Raw genomic sequence first — 16580 nt, 5'->3', positions numbered from 1 at the left:
AATGGGAACCTGTGTGAAAGCAAGAGGTGTGGAGAGCTGGTGGGCATCTTAAGTAGGCACAACCCAGGCTGAGCCTGCTCAGTGCTCACTACCTCAGGGATCTCCAAACTTCCCTTTAGCTTTCCTCTTCCCAAGGCAACAAGACTGTGAGGCTGGTCCTTTTAACCATTTTTTCAGATGAGGCTCAGAGAGGTTAAGTGACTTGCCCAAGATCACACAGCGTGGGTATGGCAGTGGAAGGGCATGTTGACCTTCCAAGGTGCTTTCAAGGTATTTCTATGAATACATTCTGGGCAAAGAATGGGGCCTGGAAGCTCTCTCAACCATGTACGCTGATGCTGGAGAGGGAACCTTGTGCCCTGTGGCTCCTCCCTAAACCCTTTCTCTAGGTCTCTGGAATGTGTTTTTCTTCTCACATTTACATATGGGCGGATAGGTCTGGCTGGGGATTCTCTGACACTTAAACAAATAGAGAAGTCACACACTGGAATCCTGACTCAGGAGCCTCTGGGAAGCTGCCAGCTTCCTTAGACTGATCTGCCTCCCCCATTCCACCCCGTCCATGCTGGGGGAGGGGGGACCGGTGGGGGGGGGGCAAGTCAGCATCCCCTCCCCAGCTGACTTGGAGGCCAGAATGAAGTCGAGATCCCAGCTTTGTGAGCTTGCCACTTCCCTGGCACACTGACCCTAAGTGGAAAGGTCTGGGAAGGGAAGGTGGAGTTTGATCTCAGAGGACTCATTCTGGGAACTAGGACCCCTGGGGGTAGGTGGGATGCCCACCAGCCACTGGTACTCACCAGGACTTGGGGGCTGTGCTCTTGGCTGGGGTAGGGGAGCCCGTTGCACCAGGCCTCTGCTGAGAAGCCAGGCAGGAAGGCCTCAGCCTCCCCAACATCCACGGGGATCTCCTCGAAGGCCTCCAGCGCCCCTGGGGTCTTAAAGGAGTGTCCGTCAAGGGCCAGGGCAGTCTGGGCCTCAGGGAAGACGTCCTCATGGAAATGCCGCTTGTAGGGGTGGAAAGGCCCATGGCTGCCCTTGAGGAAGCGCCCAGGGCTGCTTGCCGGGCCCTCCTCAAAGCCGAAGCTGGGGTACTTGTCTGAGGGCGAGAGCCGGAAGGGGCCTGGGCCAGGGCCGGCTGGGCAGTGGATTTGCTCAGGGCCTGGTGATGCGACGCTGGGGCTCTGTGGGGGCAGTGAGGCTGCCCTCTCTGGAGGGCCGTCGGGCACAAATGATGAGCAGCTGAAGCCGGCAAGCTTCTGGGATGGATAGAGGGTAGAGAGCCTGTGAGTAGAGGCTGGATCAGGACCCTACTCTGTGCTAGGGTAAAGGGGTCTGCAGCTGAGCTCTGGAGGGCCCCCAAACAACTGAGGAGACATAGACCACCCTTGGAAGCCCTAATCTGATGAGGGCACACTGCTCCTAGATCTGAGGTACCCCAAGTCTGATGGATGCACAGCGCTGCCCTAGCACCAAACTGAAGGGATCAGCAGAAGCCTGTATCCGAGCACTGCTGGATCTTGGAGTCACTGAGTACTTGGTCACTGGTGGAAGTGACAGGGCAGATCCCAGGAGGTCCCTGGGGGTGGGGGTGACTGGTCCAGCAGCTGCTATACAGTCCTCAGGCCAAGGCACCCAGGTACTTACGTTCTGTGGAGCAGGGGAGCCTGGGAGGCCCGGTGCCTGCATGAGGTCCCCCTGGGGCTCGCCCTCCAGTCTGGTGGGGCCGGGCAGTGTGGCGTCAGACTGCGGCGGGAGTAGCGACACCATCACCCAGTCCTGGCCTCGAAGAAAGTCGGCTGTGATGAGAGTGAGGACCAGGGTCCTGGGGTGACCAACCCCAAGTTCACCTCCTCCATTCCCACCCTATCCCTGGGCTGGAACCTTCACTCCAGCCAGACATCTGGTGAGGCACAGAGAGACAGACAGGCAGACAGGCAGATAAACAGGCAAAGTGAGAGAAACATCAGAGACAGAAGGAGGCAGATAAACAATGAGAGACAGAGGAAGAAATCACAGAGAGAAGGCTGGTGGGGAGAGTGAGCACCACCCCCTCCCCCATCAGCACTCAGCCCCAGGAGGGAGAGTTGACTGCTCTGGAGCTCAACTGCAGATGGTTCCCTGGAGGCCCTGCCTCTAGCCCCCATCTCCCCAGTGAGGGACTGGGCTAGGTGACCATGGCGAGCAGCCTCTGTTTGGTGGCTGAGCAAGTGGGTGGTTCTGAGAGAAGACAGGAGCTGGAGAGAGAGGGTCAAGCCCAGGCCTAGGGTGGGAATTATCCTCATGCTGCAGGGGACCCTGCTCTCCATAGAGGCTGGGCCTGTGGTGCCACTTTAGGGACTGGTGGGACCAGTGTGCCACTGGGGACTTGAAGGGACCTGGTTGCCTGGTGGCCCTGTGAGCCTGGCATGGCCTCTTGCTGCCTCCAGACTGCATCTAGTACCTATGACCTTGTACAGGCCACTGACCTTTTTAAAAAAATTATTTTTAAGTAATCTCTACACCCCCCCCCCCATGGGGCTTAAGCTCATAACCCCTGAGATCAAGGGTCACATGCTCTACCAACAGAGCCAGCCAGATGCCCCCCAGGCCACTGCCCTTTCTGAGCTTTGGTTTCACTATTTGAAAAACTAGGGGGCTTGTGGTAGATGATAGCTTAGGGCCCTTTCTGCTCCGATCTTCTAGAATTACAGAACTTTGTCCCCAGCACAGCCCAGAGGTTGAGAGGAATTAGCTCTAAGCCTTTTCTTGCTACCTGTGTTAGGGAAGCTCTCTGACCTCCGACACCAGCATCTACAGAGCAGGGAGAGAGGTAGGGCCTCCCGCATAGGGATGCTGTAGTAAATGAAATCACGCATAGGAAGCATTTTGTACAGCGCCTAGCACACGGTAAGTGCTCAATAGATGCCAGCTCTCGTTATTAATATCATTATTAGTACGGCCTTACTATTATCATCCTCAGCTGTCTGCCTTCCTTCTCCACCACCTGCAAAGGGCAGTTCCTCTTGAATGTACTCCTCTTTGCCAAGTAGTCTCTGATAAAGACCTCCATTTGCTGAGGGCCTGCTCTGGGCTGGCTGCTGTGTGAACAATTTGGAAAATTTTCTCATTGGTTTGTCAGAACAAACCGGGAAGAAAGATACATTATTAACCCCACTTTATAGTTGAGGAAATTGAGGCTCAGCAGGGTTACATGACCTGCTCAAATCACATAGCTTATCCTTAACAGAGCCAAGACTCAAGCCCAGGTCTGTTCGCTGTACCCCCTTAAGGTTTCTTCGTTTGGTGGGGGACCAGAGTGGGTGTGGGCTAAGCTGGGGTGTCAAGCAATAAGGCAAGCATGAGGTTCACACTTACCCCTCCTCCCTGAGGCCTTTACAAAACAGATCAGGATAACCATTCATTTTCCAGGCCCTGCTCTCCCAGGAGCTCTCCTGGGACCCCAAGGGGCCCAGCCTGGGGTTGGCACACCATTGATAAATAAACTACCTCCTCCCTTTGTTTGGGGGTAATGGGGACAAGGAAGGGAGGGCATTTGCCCAAAGCCCATCAGGGGATCAATGGCGGAGGGGGCTAGTAGCTGGGGGTTTGGGGGTGGGCCCGGTGGGAGGCTCTCCTGCCGCTACAAGAGTCTCTACCGCCCCTTCTCCATGTCCCAGCACCCGCTCACTCAGCAATGCTAAATGTGGCGTGACCAGGGAAGCACCGAGCTGGCCGTAACTGGACACCACAGGGGAGCAGGCATGGGGCCCGAGGTGCGGGGCAGCCCATCTCTGGCTCCGCATGACTGCCCGCCTGGCCTCTGTTCCCCGGACAGCTCCAGGACAGCTGGGGCTTGCCTGCCACGCCTGGATCTGGCCCAGAGCTGCTTTCCCAAGCCTTCTCCAGCACCTCCAGGGGAAATGCGGGGGGCCCTTTTCCCCCATGTCTCACACTTTGTAACCCATGAGGCAATGGTTGCTCCTCTCTCTGGAGGCAGGATAGTATATGGATAAGAGCAAGGGTTGCAGATTTGGTTTAACTTGAGTTTGAGTCCAGGCTGTGTCACTTCCTGGCTGTGATTTTTTTTCTCTTCTTTTCTTTTTTCCTTTTAAAGATTATTTATTTATTCATGAGAGATACAGAGAAAGAGAGACAGGCAGAGGGAGAAGCAGACTCGGTCGGTGCAGGGAGCCCAATGTGGGACTCGATCCCAGGACCCTCATGACCTGAGCCAAAGCCAGATGCTCAAACACTGAGCCACCCAGGTATCCCTAGCAGTGTGATTTTGAAGCAACTGTGTAATTTTTTGTATCTTGCTTCTCTGATAAATAGGGCTTGTGGACCTATCTCACAAGATCGTCATGAAGGTTAAGAGAACCAATGCAGGGGCACCTGGGTGGTTCAGTGGTGAGCGTCTGCCTTTGGCTCATGTCGTGATCCCAGGGTCCTGGGATCAAGTCCTGCATCAGTTCCTCATGGGGAGCCTACTTCTCCCTCTGCCTGCGTCTTTGCCTCTCTCATGTGTCTCTCATGAATAAACAAATAAAATCTTTTAAAAGAGAGAGAGAGAGAGAGAGAGAGATAGCCAATGTGTGTAGGATGCCCAGCACATAGAAAATGCTCAAGGACGCATGTCATACATTTGGCCTTATTGGCCAAATGTGGCTGTGGCCTGTGACTCCAGACTCTAGTTTCCCTGCTGGTCTTGCAGCTTCGGGTCTGGCAGATCTGGGGAGATAGGCCAGTGACCCCCAGGTGACAGCTGTCCCTTCTACCCCTGCCCTCTATGCCTGGCCTTCACTCAGCCTGGCCTCAGGGGGCTGAGACCCCAGCTCTGCCTCTCTGAGACGTGAACCTGAGGAGGCCTCTTTGAGTCCCAGCGTGGGCTGCACATCCTGCTGAGGGTCTGGCCTTCGGTGAAGGCCCCCTGAAGCCTCTGGCTCACCCCCATCCTTGTATAAGCCTCTATGTCCCAGGACATCATCTGGAGCCCTGGTTGACTTCCAGCATCTCAGAGACCTTCACCATAAGCTTTAGTTCACACACAGCCATGACTTTTACACTCTGACTCGGCCAAACCACCATCCCCCTCTTCCAAGCCCCACAGGGATAGGATTAAAACCAGGGAGTCTATACAGAGCTCAGAGGCCCACCTGTCCATTTGCACTGAGGATGCAGAAGCCCTGGAATGGCCCTCTGAGCAGGGTTTCCTATGGCTTGGTTTTAGAGGTGGCAACTCCTGATTCAGTGGTACTCCCTTGGTCACCCCAGCCCAAACTCTGGTTTATGAATGAGGAGAGGAGGCCCGGAGAAGAAGTGCAGTGACTTGCTTAAGACCACACAGCTCCTGAAACAGGGGGTCCCCTACCAAATGCATTCAAAAGGGGCCAAGCAGTGCGGCTCTGACTGATGTATATGAGGGGCTCCTATCTAGCACAGGGAAGAGCTCAGTGTAGGGAGAAGGGGGAGGCTGCCTTGGCCCCACAACCCTTCCTGGAGTAGCCAGCAGTGCCTTTGAGGTTGGATGATCTGGCTTAGAAGCTCCAGAATCAGGATTGGGTTTGAATTCCAGAAACTGTGACTTTGGTTGGGCAAGGTGCTTCACTTCCTTCCCTGGGCCTCAGTTTCCTCATCTGTAATAGAGGGCTAATAATACATACCTCTCTGGAAGCTTAGATGAAATATTGCTTGTAAATAGCTTAATGCATAGTACATGCTCAATAAATAGTAGCTATTAGTAATAATTAGCAGTGGGACAGAGTTAATTGAAAGCATGAGCTCTGGGGGTGGGGGAAGAACTCCCCCCTTGGTTTCCATGACATCATCCTCCTGCACTGGCAGAGGCTAAACTTCCCTCCTCTTGACTTTCTGACCTCAGACACCATTCCAGCTATTCTCATGTTAAAGCCAGTGTCCGTAGAAACTCCCAGGGAAGGTAGGGGGCGGGGAGGGCTACTCTATTGCTTTGGATCGCTCAGGAGGCTTTGCTAATGGCTCCAGTGTCCTAAGGCTGGCATCCTCATTCAGAGGGAATTTTGAAGTCTAACCTCTATCCTACCTGCTTTCATTCTAGGGAATGTGATGGGATGTGTGTGTGTGCAAATAACAGCAAACCACATGGGAGGTTCAGTCAGCTTTCCTTTCTCAGATCCCAGGAGCTATGAGAAATGGCTCCCAGGATCCTGCCACTTAGTGTGGGCTCCCCCAACCCACAGCCTGTCCCCTTCCTGGGCTGGAGCTAGGCTAGGCCTCTCAGTGGTGGACTGTGCCCTGGGGTCCCTTCAACTGTCTGGACGATCGTCCTCACAACTCTACATCTATAAAGCACTCTGCAGTTTACAAAGTCTGCTCATTTGTTCTTCCTTTGCCCCAGAGATTAACAGACAGTGGTGTGCTGGAGACAGCTACTGTGGGCTTCAAGAGCAACTGGGCCCATGGGCCCACCTCTCTCCAGTTCCTCATTCAGTCAAATCAGTCTGGACTGGCCATGGTGTAAATACTTACCCAGGGACATTAGTAAACACTACAAATCAGAGCCTTTTTTTTTTTTTTTTTTTTTTGAGAGCTGTTTGGTGGACATTGGTCAGCACACTACCAGTAGGGGAGCAAGGTCATTAACCCCATTTTTCAGAGGAGAAAATTGAGGCCCAGAGAGAGGAAGTGACATGCCCAGGGCCACACAGCTGAAATTAAAAATCACATCTCCTGATTCTTAGGTTACCAGAGCCCCAAACACACCCCTAAACACACACACTCCAGAGTGCAACCCTGACAAAAAAGGAGCTGAAGACCATTTCAGTAACTTGGCATCCATGACACTTGGAGAGTTGGAAGGCAGGGATGGGGATGGAAGAAGTAGACTTGGTTTTCCCTGGAGTCAGAGAGAAGTCAGAGTAGAGTCCCTGCTCCCTAACCTGAGTAGGGAGCACTATGGGAAGAAATTCCCCAGAAAGCATGACAGCAGAAGCAACCAAGAGCATTATGGAATCCTTGCTCTGTACCCTTCTCACAAACAACCAGGCCCTGTGCTCCTCTACCCAGCACATCTCCCCACCTCTGAGACTCTTCTTCTAGTGTTTAGGACTCAGACAGAAGGGGCCATCTGGGGTTGAGGGCTAGGGGACACCCTGTTTGCTGGTTGTGTGACCTTGGCCAAGTCACATCCTCTTTCTGTTCCTCTGTTCCCTTATTTTTTTAAAAATATTTTATTTATTTATTCATGAGAGACACAGAGTGGGAGAGAGGCAGAAACACAGACAGAGGGAGAAGCAGGCTCCATGCAGGGAGCCTGACATGGGACTCGATCCCGGGTCTCCAGGATCAGGCCCTGGGCTGAAGGTGGCACTAGACCGCTGAGCCACCAGGGCTGCCCCCTCTGTTCCCTTATAAGTACAATGGGGGCTGGGACCATTTGCCTCTAAAGTTGCTGATACGCAACTGATACGGGTCCTGCGGAGGTGTACATGTCCCCAGAGCTGTCAGCAGGGCCCTCACCCTTGCCCTGCCTTTAGGAGGGACCTCCCTGGGGACATCCTCAAGGGGACCAGGACCAGCTGGGTGAATTCTTTTGTCCCAGAAGAGTATTATCATCCTCATTGTACAGACGAGGTTAACCTGACTTACCCGACTTACCCGAGTTCACCCAGCTACCAAACTATGCCTGCCTCCTAGGATTCAGACAGACTTCAAAGCCAAGGTGCTTAACCATGACACTACACAGCCCCAGCTCAGCAACACCTCTGGAAGCCAGAGCAGTGGGTCAGGGACCACGTGGGAGATTCCCTTGGGAGGGTCTGTTGCTGGGTCCTCTGTGGGCAGCTGAGTCACAGAGGACATGGAGGGCCCTGACCGGGCTCCCTGCACGCTCCCTCCCACCAGGCAGCCTCCTGCCCGCCCTTTATGAGAGAGGTGGAGATGGTGCAGTTCCGCCTTAATGGTTTCTGTCACTGGCTGCGGCAGCATGTTTTATGAGGGGTGGGGCTGGGGCCTGGTGCTGCCTGTGGCCCCACCCGGGGCTCCGCCTGCCCAGCCACTGGGAGGGGCCCCCCTGGAGCAGCTCAGTAATTACCTAGTTGGGGGTGGCAGGGAAGGGCCCAGGGGCTGCTCCTGAGCCTTGTGCACCCCAGGATACGGGAGCCTGAGTGTGGCGAGAAGGAGGGAACTTCTAGATCCTTTCATCCCATCAAGGTTGGGGGTTCGAATGCTAAAGTTCTGGCCTCCCTGGCTCTTCACCCTGCCTCAGTTTCAGGAAAAGGGTCAGGTGCCCCTGCCCTGAGATCTGATTAAAGTGCTTTGAGAGGCAGCTAGAGACAAACAGGCAGGGGGCAGAATGGAGCAGAGCAAAGAATGAAGAGCAGTTGTCCCCCAAATCCGAGCCACAGACACCTGCAGCGGAGCCATTCCCATCTCCCTAAAACAGAGCTCTCCCGGAAGCCACTTCAGCCATTCCCTTGTTTTTGGAAATAGACTGGTCCTACACGCTCCCTCAGTGTGCCCATCCTGATAAAGCACTTGAGCCATCTTCCATGTCTGGGGCTGAACTGGAAGTTCTTCAGATATCTGACCTTAATCTCCCTTGTCATCTAGTCCTCCTGCCCTGTTCTGCCTTCCAGCCACCAAGGGACCCTCCAGAGGCTAGTAAATTGCAGTGGACTCATTCCTTCTCCAGGGTAGGTCCCAGCTCTGCTGTGGATGCCTGACTCCAACTGCTTCCTATTTTCCCACTCTCCTTTGCCCTGCACCCCTTCCTTTCTGCCACCCCTGGCCACCTCCGGACAGCTTCCTATCTCTCCAGCCCAGCCCCAGCCCCAGTCCCAGCCCCAGCCACCCAGCTCTGGTCCCAGAAGAGCTGAATCCAAGCACTCACAGTGGGCTCCGGGCCATGGCCACCATCACGGCTTCGGGGAGTCATTCAGCCCAGCAACACCCAGGGAGCCTCCATCAAGGTATAAATACTCCCACATGCCTGGACCGGCCCCCTGCCTGAGGGCTGGGGCGGGGTTGCCTCCCCAGGCCAGGCTGGCAGGTCACATGCCCCATAAATGCCACAGGACCACAGGCCCTTCTCAGCAGCCCTGGGGAGACCAATTGGGGCCTGACCTTCCTGGATAGATGGACGATGGATGGATGGATGGATGGATGGATGGATGGAGTGGACAGATTGATGAATGGACAGATTGGTGGGTGGACTAATGACTGGATGGAAATCTAGACAGTTGGATAGATGGACAGATGGACAGATGGATGAATGGATGGGGACAGATAGGTAGGTATCCTTGACTTGCCTGTTCATTTGGTAGACGGGAAGAAAGGGATGCTTGGTTTTAAGGAAATAAAGAATGCTACCCCTCACATTTCCATCCATCCCTTCCTGAGAAACACTTACCAGGATCCCTTTTCTCCTAGAAAAGACTGTCCATCTAGTCTGAGGGATTGGCTCTACTGGGTTCTCTCTACTCCTTAGCTTCCCCTTTCCAGAGACCTAAACATCCCAATCCAGAGATCTTTTGCTCTTACTCTTAGGGATCATTCATGGTCTGCCTTTTCCTCCCTCTTGCCTACTCTGGAGTCCAGGCTCCAAGGCAGTGAGCCCACCTCCAGATCTTGCTCCCAGAAGCAAGATCAGCTTGTTCTCCCAGGTTACCAGGAAGAGCCAGAGCAAAATTCTCAATTCCAAGAACATGAGCCTTTCAGATGGGCAACACCTCTGAGGGGCCCCTCACTCTGTACCTTCCCCCAGGGGTTTTTATTTATTTTTATTTTTATTTTTTATTTTATTTTATTTTTTTTTTTAGGTTCGAGAGTGCTTTAATGGGGAGCGCTCCTGGGCGAGGTTCCATGACTCGGAGAGGTGGCCAGAGTCAGGGAAGTCGCCTCCCCCAGGGGTTTTTAAAGGCATGATGGGTCTGATGGTGAGCACAGGTTGAGGAAGAACTTATAGGTAGACAAAATGACCCTGAACCACTGGGGGCTTGACTAGACAGCTGGGCTTCTGGAGGGTGGCGACTTCTTTCTTGCTTAATCCTCCCAGGGGGACAGTGTACAGAAAGCAGTGGTCTGAGGCCCCAGACACTTACTTCCGGAGAAGCAAGTTCCTGCTAAACCTCAGTCTGCCCAGTTCTGAAAGGGGCCAAAGAGTGGATGATGAGGTGGGGAGTGATGGAAGGAACAGGAGGATTTTTCACAGATTGTGAAATCTGGCCTCATTCTCCCTTACAACAAGACAGCCATGCTATCGGTAGGAAGGTGGAGGAATGGGCCAGGGGATGTGACTACATTGCTAGCCTCTGAGCACCCGTTAGCTCTATAGCCCCATGTCTGGAAGTCTCCCGTAAAGAAGTCACTTGGCTGAACCAGTGGTTCCATCCCACCTCCTGCGGGCTGCATTCATAATCAGCCACGGAGCTCATTGGCTGTGGTGTGATTTGCAGCTGAGGATTTGAGCTGTGAGACCAGTAGGGATGACTAGAGCCTTGCTTTATCCCATCCCTTAGCCTGGCATTTATCTCAGAAGCCCCTCGCTGCCCTGCCAAGCCCCCCTGTTCCTTTACAGGGAGTCCTTCTGGCCAAGGACTCCAGAAGCGTCCTTTCCTAGCTCTGCCATCAGCATGAGCTATGGGGGATCATATTTGTCATATATACCTCATCTGGCCATTCTGGGGACTGAGTGAGAATCAAAATGGTCAGAGGAAGATAAACGTGCTCCTGCCTCCTTCCCTGAGGTCCTGGGCCCATGGGATTTCAGGAAAGGGTTGGTGGCTGATATCTGCCCCTTCAACCATCTGCCCTTCCTGGGGTGTTCCCCAGGAGGTAGGTCAAGAGTGCTCACATCCAGTTGGTGGGCCCCTCTTTGCCTGCCCACCTTAGTGGATGACTTGGGAGCCTCCCATCTCCTGGGCCAGGGGTCTCTTGTGCTCTGTACATATTATTTTCTGAAGGCCTGCTCATTATTACCAGTCTATTATTATGGGTATTGATTCTGCCACCACTACTAATAATGCAGATCTAGTACCAAATACACACTGGTGTGGCCCCTCCCCCCATGTCACCCTGAGCACATGTGAGCACAGACAGGCGGTAAGCCAACTGCTTGAATTTACCAAACTGGAGTGAAAAGAGCACCGGAAGGCCCTCCCACCCAAGTCCCTCTCCCTTTGACAGATGGGGAAGCTGAAGGGATCCCAGAAGGGATTGCTCTCTGCTATGCAGGGATCTGGTCACTGGCCCTTCCTGCAGGCATCTTGGGTGAAGCTGACTGAGTCTCTACTTACTCCCTTGTGCATCTGAGAAGGATACCAAGATCTGGTACATTCTGGGGGTGTTTCCCTGAGCCCATCTGGCTTCTGGGCTCCAGTCCCTACCTTTCCCCCCTGAGCATCACTGGGTCCCTCTGGGCTTGGCATTATCATCTCAAAGAACTCTCTCTCCAAAACCCTTCTCACCTCAGAGAGGTTGGGCATGCTCAGGGGGAAGGCTCAGAGAGGTAGAATCTCCTCTCCAAAACCACATGCTCTGTGGGACCCAATGTAGGCTCCAGTCACCTCCCTCTGAAGGAGCTGGGGACATCTCTGGCAGTGAACACTGCTGCACTGGTTCTGCTAAGATCACTCTGGCATGGGTGGCTCAGAGGTTGAGTGTCTGCTTTTGGCTCAGGTTGTGATTTTGGGGTCCTGGGATCAAGTCCCACATCAGGCTCCCTGAGTCTGTGTCTCTGCCTCTCTCCTCTGTGCCTCTCATGAATAAATAAATAAAATCTTAAAAAAAAATCACTCTGGCTCTGCTAAGTGGAGTCTGATCATTGGGTTTTCTAAGCGTGGTGATATGTGTCTATGTGTGTGTGTGTGTGTGTGTGTGTGCACGCGCGTGCACATCCTTGAGCACATCCTATGCCTTCCAAGACTGATGGACTGGTGTAGTCTGGGACATGACTATGGAATTTACAAGTGTAGGTGGAATCTCCAACTGTCTCCGGGCGATCCAGTTCCAGGGACACGCCCCATTCTAGGTGTGTGTGTGTGTATGTGTGTGTGTGTGTGTGTGCATGTGTGTTGCTGCCCAAGCTGGCTGTAGTTTGTCAGAAGCAGTAGTTTCAGGCCAGAGGAACAGGGCTTAAAGTTGACTGATTATGCATCTTCCCATGAACAGGGGCTGGAAGTGAGGGTCAGATGCCCCAGTGGGCTCTCTTGGTGCATCCAGGGGTTCTTGAGGGGTGCCCACCCCCTGGAGCTCCCAGAATAGCCATGAGAGCAAGGGTTCCCTTTTCTCTGTGACTCACAGCTGGTTCGCGAGTCAAATTCCTTGAGTGATCACGATTCAGCTAATTCTCTCCCCAGCCCCATTAATCTGAGCTGAGTAAGCAAGAGCCACAGGGAGGGTAGAGACCGGGGGATGCTCATGACAGCAGTCATTCCTAAACAACCTGGCAGGCCTTCTGTCCATCTCCCTGCTTTGGGCCTGGCCATGCTTAATTGAATTGGTTACACTGGAGGCTCCCCCTGCCAAGAAAGGTTGCCACTACCTACTTTTGGATTCCTCTGGGCATGTTTCTCCAACTTCCCTCTTCTACCTGCCACCCACCTGCACGTAGAGAGGTCCACCTGGTCATCAGACCTCAACTCATCTTGTTGCACTTGATCTCATTTTTGCTGTTTGGCCAGTGTCCAGCCCTTAAGACCTGGATAGGATCAGGAAGTAGAAAGCTTCTCCAGGGATGACCCCATCCGGTCCTTTTTGTTCTAGTGGTATTGCTCTAGGTTTTTCCTAAACACTGGGAGAGTGTGGAGGACAAAGCAGGACCTGACTGGGGCGATGATGAGGGGTTTTGGACTTTGAGGGAGATCTCTGGTGGTGTATGGAGAGATCCATTCTGGGGAGGTGAGGATGGAAGATGGTTTTGGGGCTGAGGATGGAGGTGGGGCTGAGGAGGTGAGGTAGAGAAGGATGGGATTGTGGAGATGGGGGTAAAGTTGGGGATGGGGTTGGGGTGGGGTGAAGGGGTTAGGGATAGGCTGCGGTTTGAGGTTGGAGATGAGCACGGAGATGGAGGAAGGGGCAATAAATCGGAAAGACCAAAATTATTCAGGGATGTTTGATGCTTCTGAGATGTACTCTCCCAGGGGTCATCTTGTCATTTCCCTGCTCCTGGGCATGTTGCCAGCCCAACCACACCCATCCCAGATCAATGGTTGCCTCCGCACTCAGGAAACCACCTCCTGTGGTCACACAGTCCAACCAAACTCAATTTATGATACTGAAACATGTCATGAAGTCCCAGTGTCAATCTCTCCTGCTGAAGAAGCCAGTCTCAGCTTGCTGGACTCCCCCTGCAGGCCTAGCAGGGATGGCGGGCTGTGACTAGGAAACAGAGAGGGGAGGACATGTCTGCGGGACCCCTGTCCCTGCAGCCCTCTGTAATTGGGGAGTCAGGGGAGACGGGCAGAAGTGGCTCCCAACTGCCCCACCTCAGTAGAGTATGGAGCTGAGAGACCAATGGAAGGGCAGTGGGGCCTTCCTTCTGCCCTTCCCTGTACGTAAGGTCTCAGGACACTTCAGTGTGACTTAGTAACAGTCTCTGGCTATATTGACGAGCCTCGTGGAGGCAGTGGTGTTCTGCGGATCCAGGAAGACTCAAGCTAAAGGAGGGAGCCTAACATCAGGAAGGACTTCCTGGCTGGGAAGTCAGAGCCCTTGGGAAGGGGTGCTACGTTGCTTTCTTAGAAGGCAGATGGGACTCTCCATGGGGGCTAAAGAAAGGCCCTCCCTGAGACCAGGGTATAGGTGGGGGGGCTGGCACATGACAGCCTCCCAGAAGGCATGTGTCCCTGGTGAGCTTCCCCCTAATCTTTAAGTTTCCCAAGCCTCCTCCCCCTCCCATGATGAACAGCCAAGGCTGTTGGTAGGGGGCAATGTGGGCTCAGTTTGTGGATGAGACAAAGATAGGGGGATGGGAAACCCCCCTCATCTTGTCCTCCTTTTCCCGACAGCAGAATTGAGAGGATTCTGGGGCTCCCTGAGCCCCTGGGAAATAAAGTCCTCTGAGAACTCCCTGGCATTCCCGGGAGAACAGGTTCCTGGCCCTGGGAGGTGAGCGAGGCGCCGGGCCTGGGGGGGCAGCATGCCTCAGCAGGCCCTGGAGCCCAGAGCTGAGCTCCGCAGAGGCAGCACGGGCGGGGCCGGGCGGGGAGCTGGGAGGACAAGAGCCTCTCCTTGTGGCACCTTCGCCCCTAAGGATCCCGAGCCGCCCCAGCCCCAGCCTTCCTGACTCTGGCCCTGCCTGGCCCACCACATGAGAGAGGGTCTGGGACAGGAGGTGCTGCGACCCCTCAGTTGGGGATGGCCTTCTACTGCCAGCGTCCTGTGGGTCAGGCAACGACCCAGGTGGTAAAAGGGCCTGAGCCAGCGCCTATCGGGACAGGGTTGGAGTACAACGCCATCCACCCACTATACCCTCAGACCAGCCCAGAGGAGCTGGCTTTCATCAGTGGGGGAAGGCCAAGGTGATGGGTTAAGCAGACCTGGACTCTGCGGCAGTGGAGACTTCATGACTTCGAGGGAGCTGACCAAGTGTCCTCCTGCAGGATTAGCAAAGTAAAGAGGGCAGCCCTACCTGGCAGGGGGAATAAGTGGCATAGAGTCAAGGAGAGGGGTGAAGTGACTTCTCTGGGATGTGCCCTCTTCACCCAGGTCCTTTCTCACTGGCTGGCTGTGCCCGGCCACAACGCACACACAAACATACCCTCCACACCACCATACCCCCCATGTCTGTAGGTGCAGAGAGAAGAGGCAAACACGCCTACTTGTTAGAGTCTGTGCTTTATCTGACTTACTTCTTTGGACATTTAGGGAGGGCCTGGGGGACTCCCTGGGGAATGCCAGAACCTTACCTGGTGGGTAGCAGGTGGAGAGAAGCTGTGGGAGCCAGAGGGTGCTTCCTGCCACACCAGCCATTTCCCTAAGGGCCTTTGCTTCCCAGACTCCCAATTCTAGGCTTCAAGGGTCGTACAGCTACCTGCCTATCCCAGGTCTGCTCACCAGGCCTCTTGATTCCAGAGATCTTGAGGGAAAGAGGTGTTCCTAGCCCTCTGGGGGATGCTGCCTTAAGCTCAGCATCCGGCACTGGCCACAGCACCTGCTTGCCACCTGTCTGCTTCTCCACCAGGTGTGCCGTCTCCTTTCTGCACTCCAGGCCTCCCCCTAGCCCTCAGGTGTCTAAACCCCAGCCTAGGCCGCCCAGAGATGTTGAGCGATTTCTCCATCAACACAGCCCCTTGCACCACCCAGCCCCCGAAGCTGGGTTCCCCCTTCTCCTCTAGAAAGCCACTAAAATTGGGAATCTGCCTCCCAGGCTTTAAGCTCTAGTTTTCCTGTCCTAAGATTACTGAGTCCTCATTTCCTCCCAGCATGGGGTGGCTAAGCATAGCCACAGAGCCACACACAAAATCCAACAAACCTCAGAACGACAAGCCCCACTACGTCAGGCGGCCTGGGACAGGGATGAGAGGGAGGAACATGAGGGGGTCCTCCTTGGCCTCCAGGCACTCACCCCGCTTCCTGAGTCTCCCTTCAGCTGCAGTGAGAAGATGGGGAGCACCCAGGTGCTCCCGGTCTCCCCCAGGGCTCATTAAAAAGGCAACCCCCCTCCCCATGCTCTGGCCCTGCCCTGCTGGCTTCCACGGCTGATTTGGGACCAGTCTCCTCTTACCTGCTCAGTGAAGCAGGTCGGCGTGGGGGCCTGGGTCTGGGAGGCCAGGAGCTCCGTCCGCCTGTCAGTCCGTCAGCTTGGCCGTCCTGGGTCTGTGCTGACATCAGGTGAGGGGAGGCAGCTGCTGGGTGAGCCAATAATTATGATATCAGCTTCCCCTTGCCCCGAGGGGCTGCTGCCAAAACGGGGAGAAGAGCAAGGTGACTAAGAAGCTAGTTTGCTCCTTGGCTCTTGTTTGACAGGTACCGGCTCCTGCGCCCGCCCCAGCCGCACCCCTGCTCCCCCCAACCCCTCCCTTCTCCTGGACCAACCCCAGCCCCAGTCTCTGCCAGCGAGCATGGCCTGTGGCCTATGGAGGAGGGGGTTCTCCCGTGGCCCCCACCTGCACCCCAGAGAGGAGATGTCAGCCTCCACGGGTGGGGCATAGGCCTGTTGGGACATGTACACATATGTCAAGAGAGCTGGGCCACCACATGTATGTTCATGGAGCCTGCAAAGGGATTCTGGGGAACAGCTCTGCTGTGGTGGCCCAGGGTCCTCTGGAACCTGATGTGAAAGGCAATGGTTGTGAGCCCTCAAGGGCCAGGTACTATCTGTTCGTGGAGTCCAACCATCTGTCTGTCTCTCCAGCTCCTCTGATACCTTCAGGGAGTCTCCCTGTGTGTGTGGGTGTGTGCGGGCATGGACACCCATGTGTATGTGTGTGTGACTCCCTTCATGTGTCTGTGGGCACGTGAGTCTTTCCATGTGCCTGTACATTTGTCTCCTGGAGTGGCATGCATCTGCATCTACGTCTTTCCTCATATTTCTGTGTGGGTCTGTGACCCCATGTCCTATGTCTGTGTCCTCCCGTAGGTCATCTGTGTCTGTCTGTGCTCTGGGTCAGCAATCTTGCTCTGTG

At 54.5% G+C, this 16580-nt stretch overlaps 1 protein-coding gene across 26 annotated transcripts in view; it reads right to left on the bottom strand.

The window, feature by feature from the left end:
- FOXN1 (forkhead box N1) overlaps positions 1-15923 on the bottom strand; it is a 28336-nt gene extending 12413 nt beyond the window's left edge. For 2 of the 26 annotated variants that reach the window (XM_072747788.1, XM_072747789.1), the window contains exons 1-4: positions 8846-8908; positions 2945-3077; positions 1645-1781; positions 798-1256 (exon numbers count right to left, since the gene is read on the bottom strand). In XM_072747788.1, the coding sequence (XP_072603889.1) occupies positions 798-1256; positions 1645-1781; positions 2945-3077; positions 8846-8890 (774 nt within the window). In that variant the 5' untranslated portion in view covers positions 8891-8908. Of the gene's footprint in view, positions 1-797; positions 1257-1644; positions 1797-2944; positions 3078-8845; positions 8930-15679 lie in introns of those variants that run through there. The other 24 variants (XM_072747794.1, XM_072747799.1, XM_072747808.1 and 21 more) reach the window with 21 other exon arrangements.
- Positions 15924-16580: the final 657 nt, after the last annotated feature.

Source organism: Vulpes vulpes, chromosome 2 (assembly GCF_048418805.1).
Source record: "Vulpes vulpes isolate BD-2025 chromosome 2, VulVul3, whole genome shotgun sequence".
Lineage (NCBI taxonomy): Eukaryota > Metazoa > Chordata > Mammalia > Carnivora > Canidae > Vulpes > Vulpes vulpes.
This window is presented reverse-complemented; position numbering and strand designations above follow the sequence as displayed.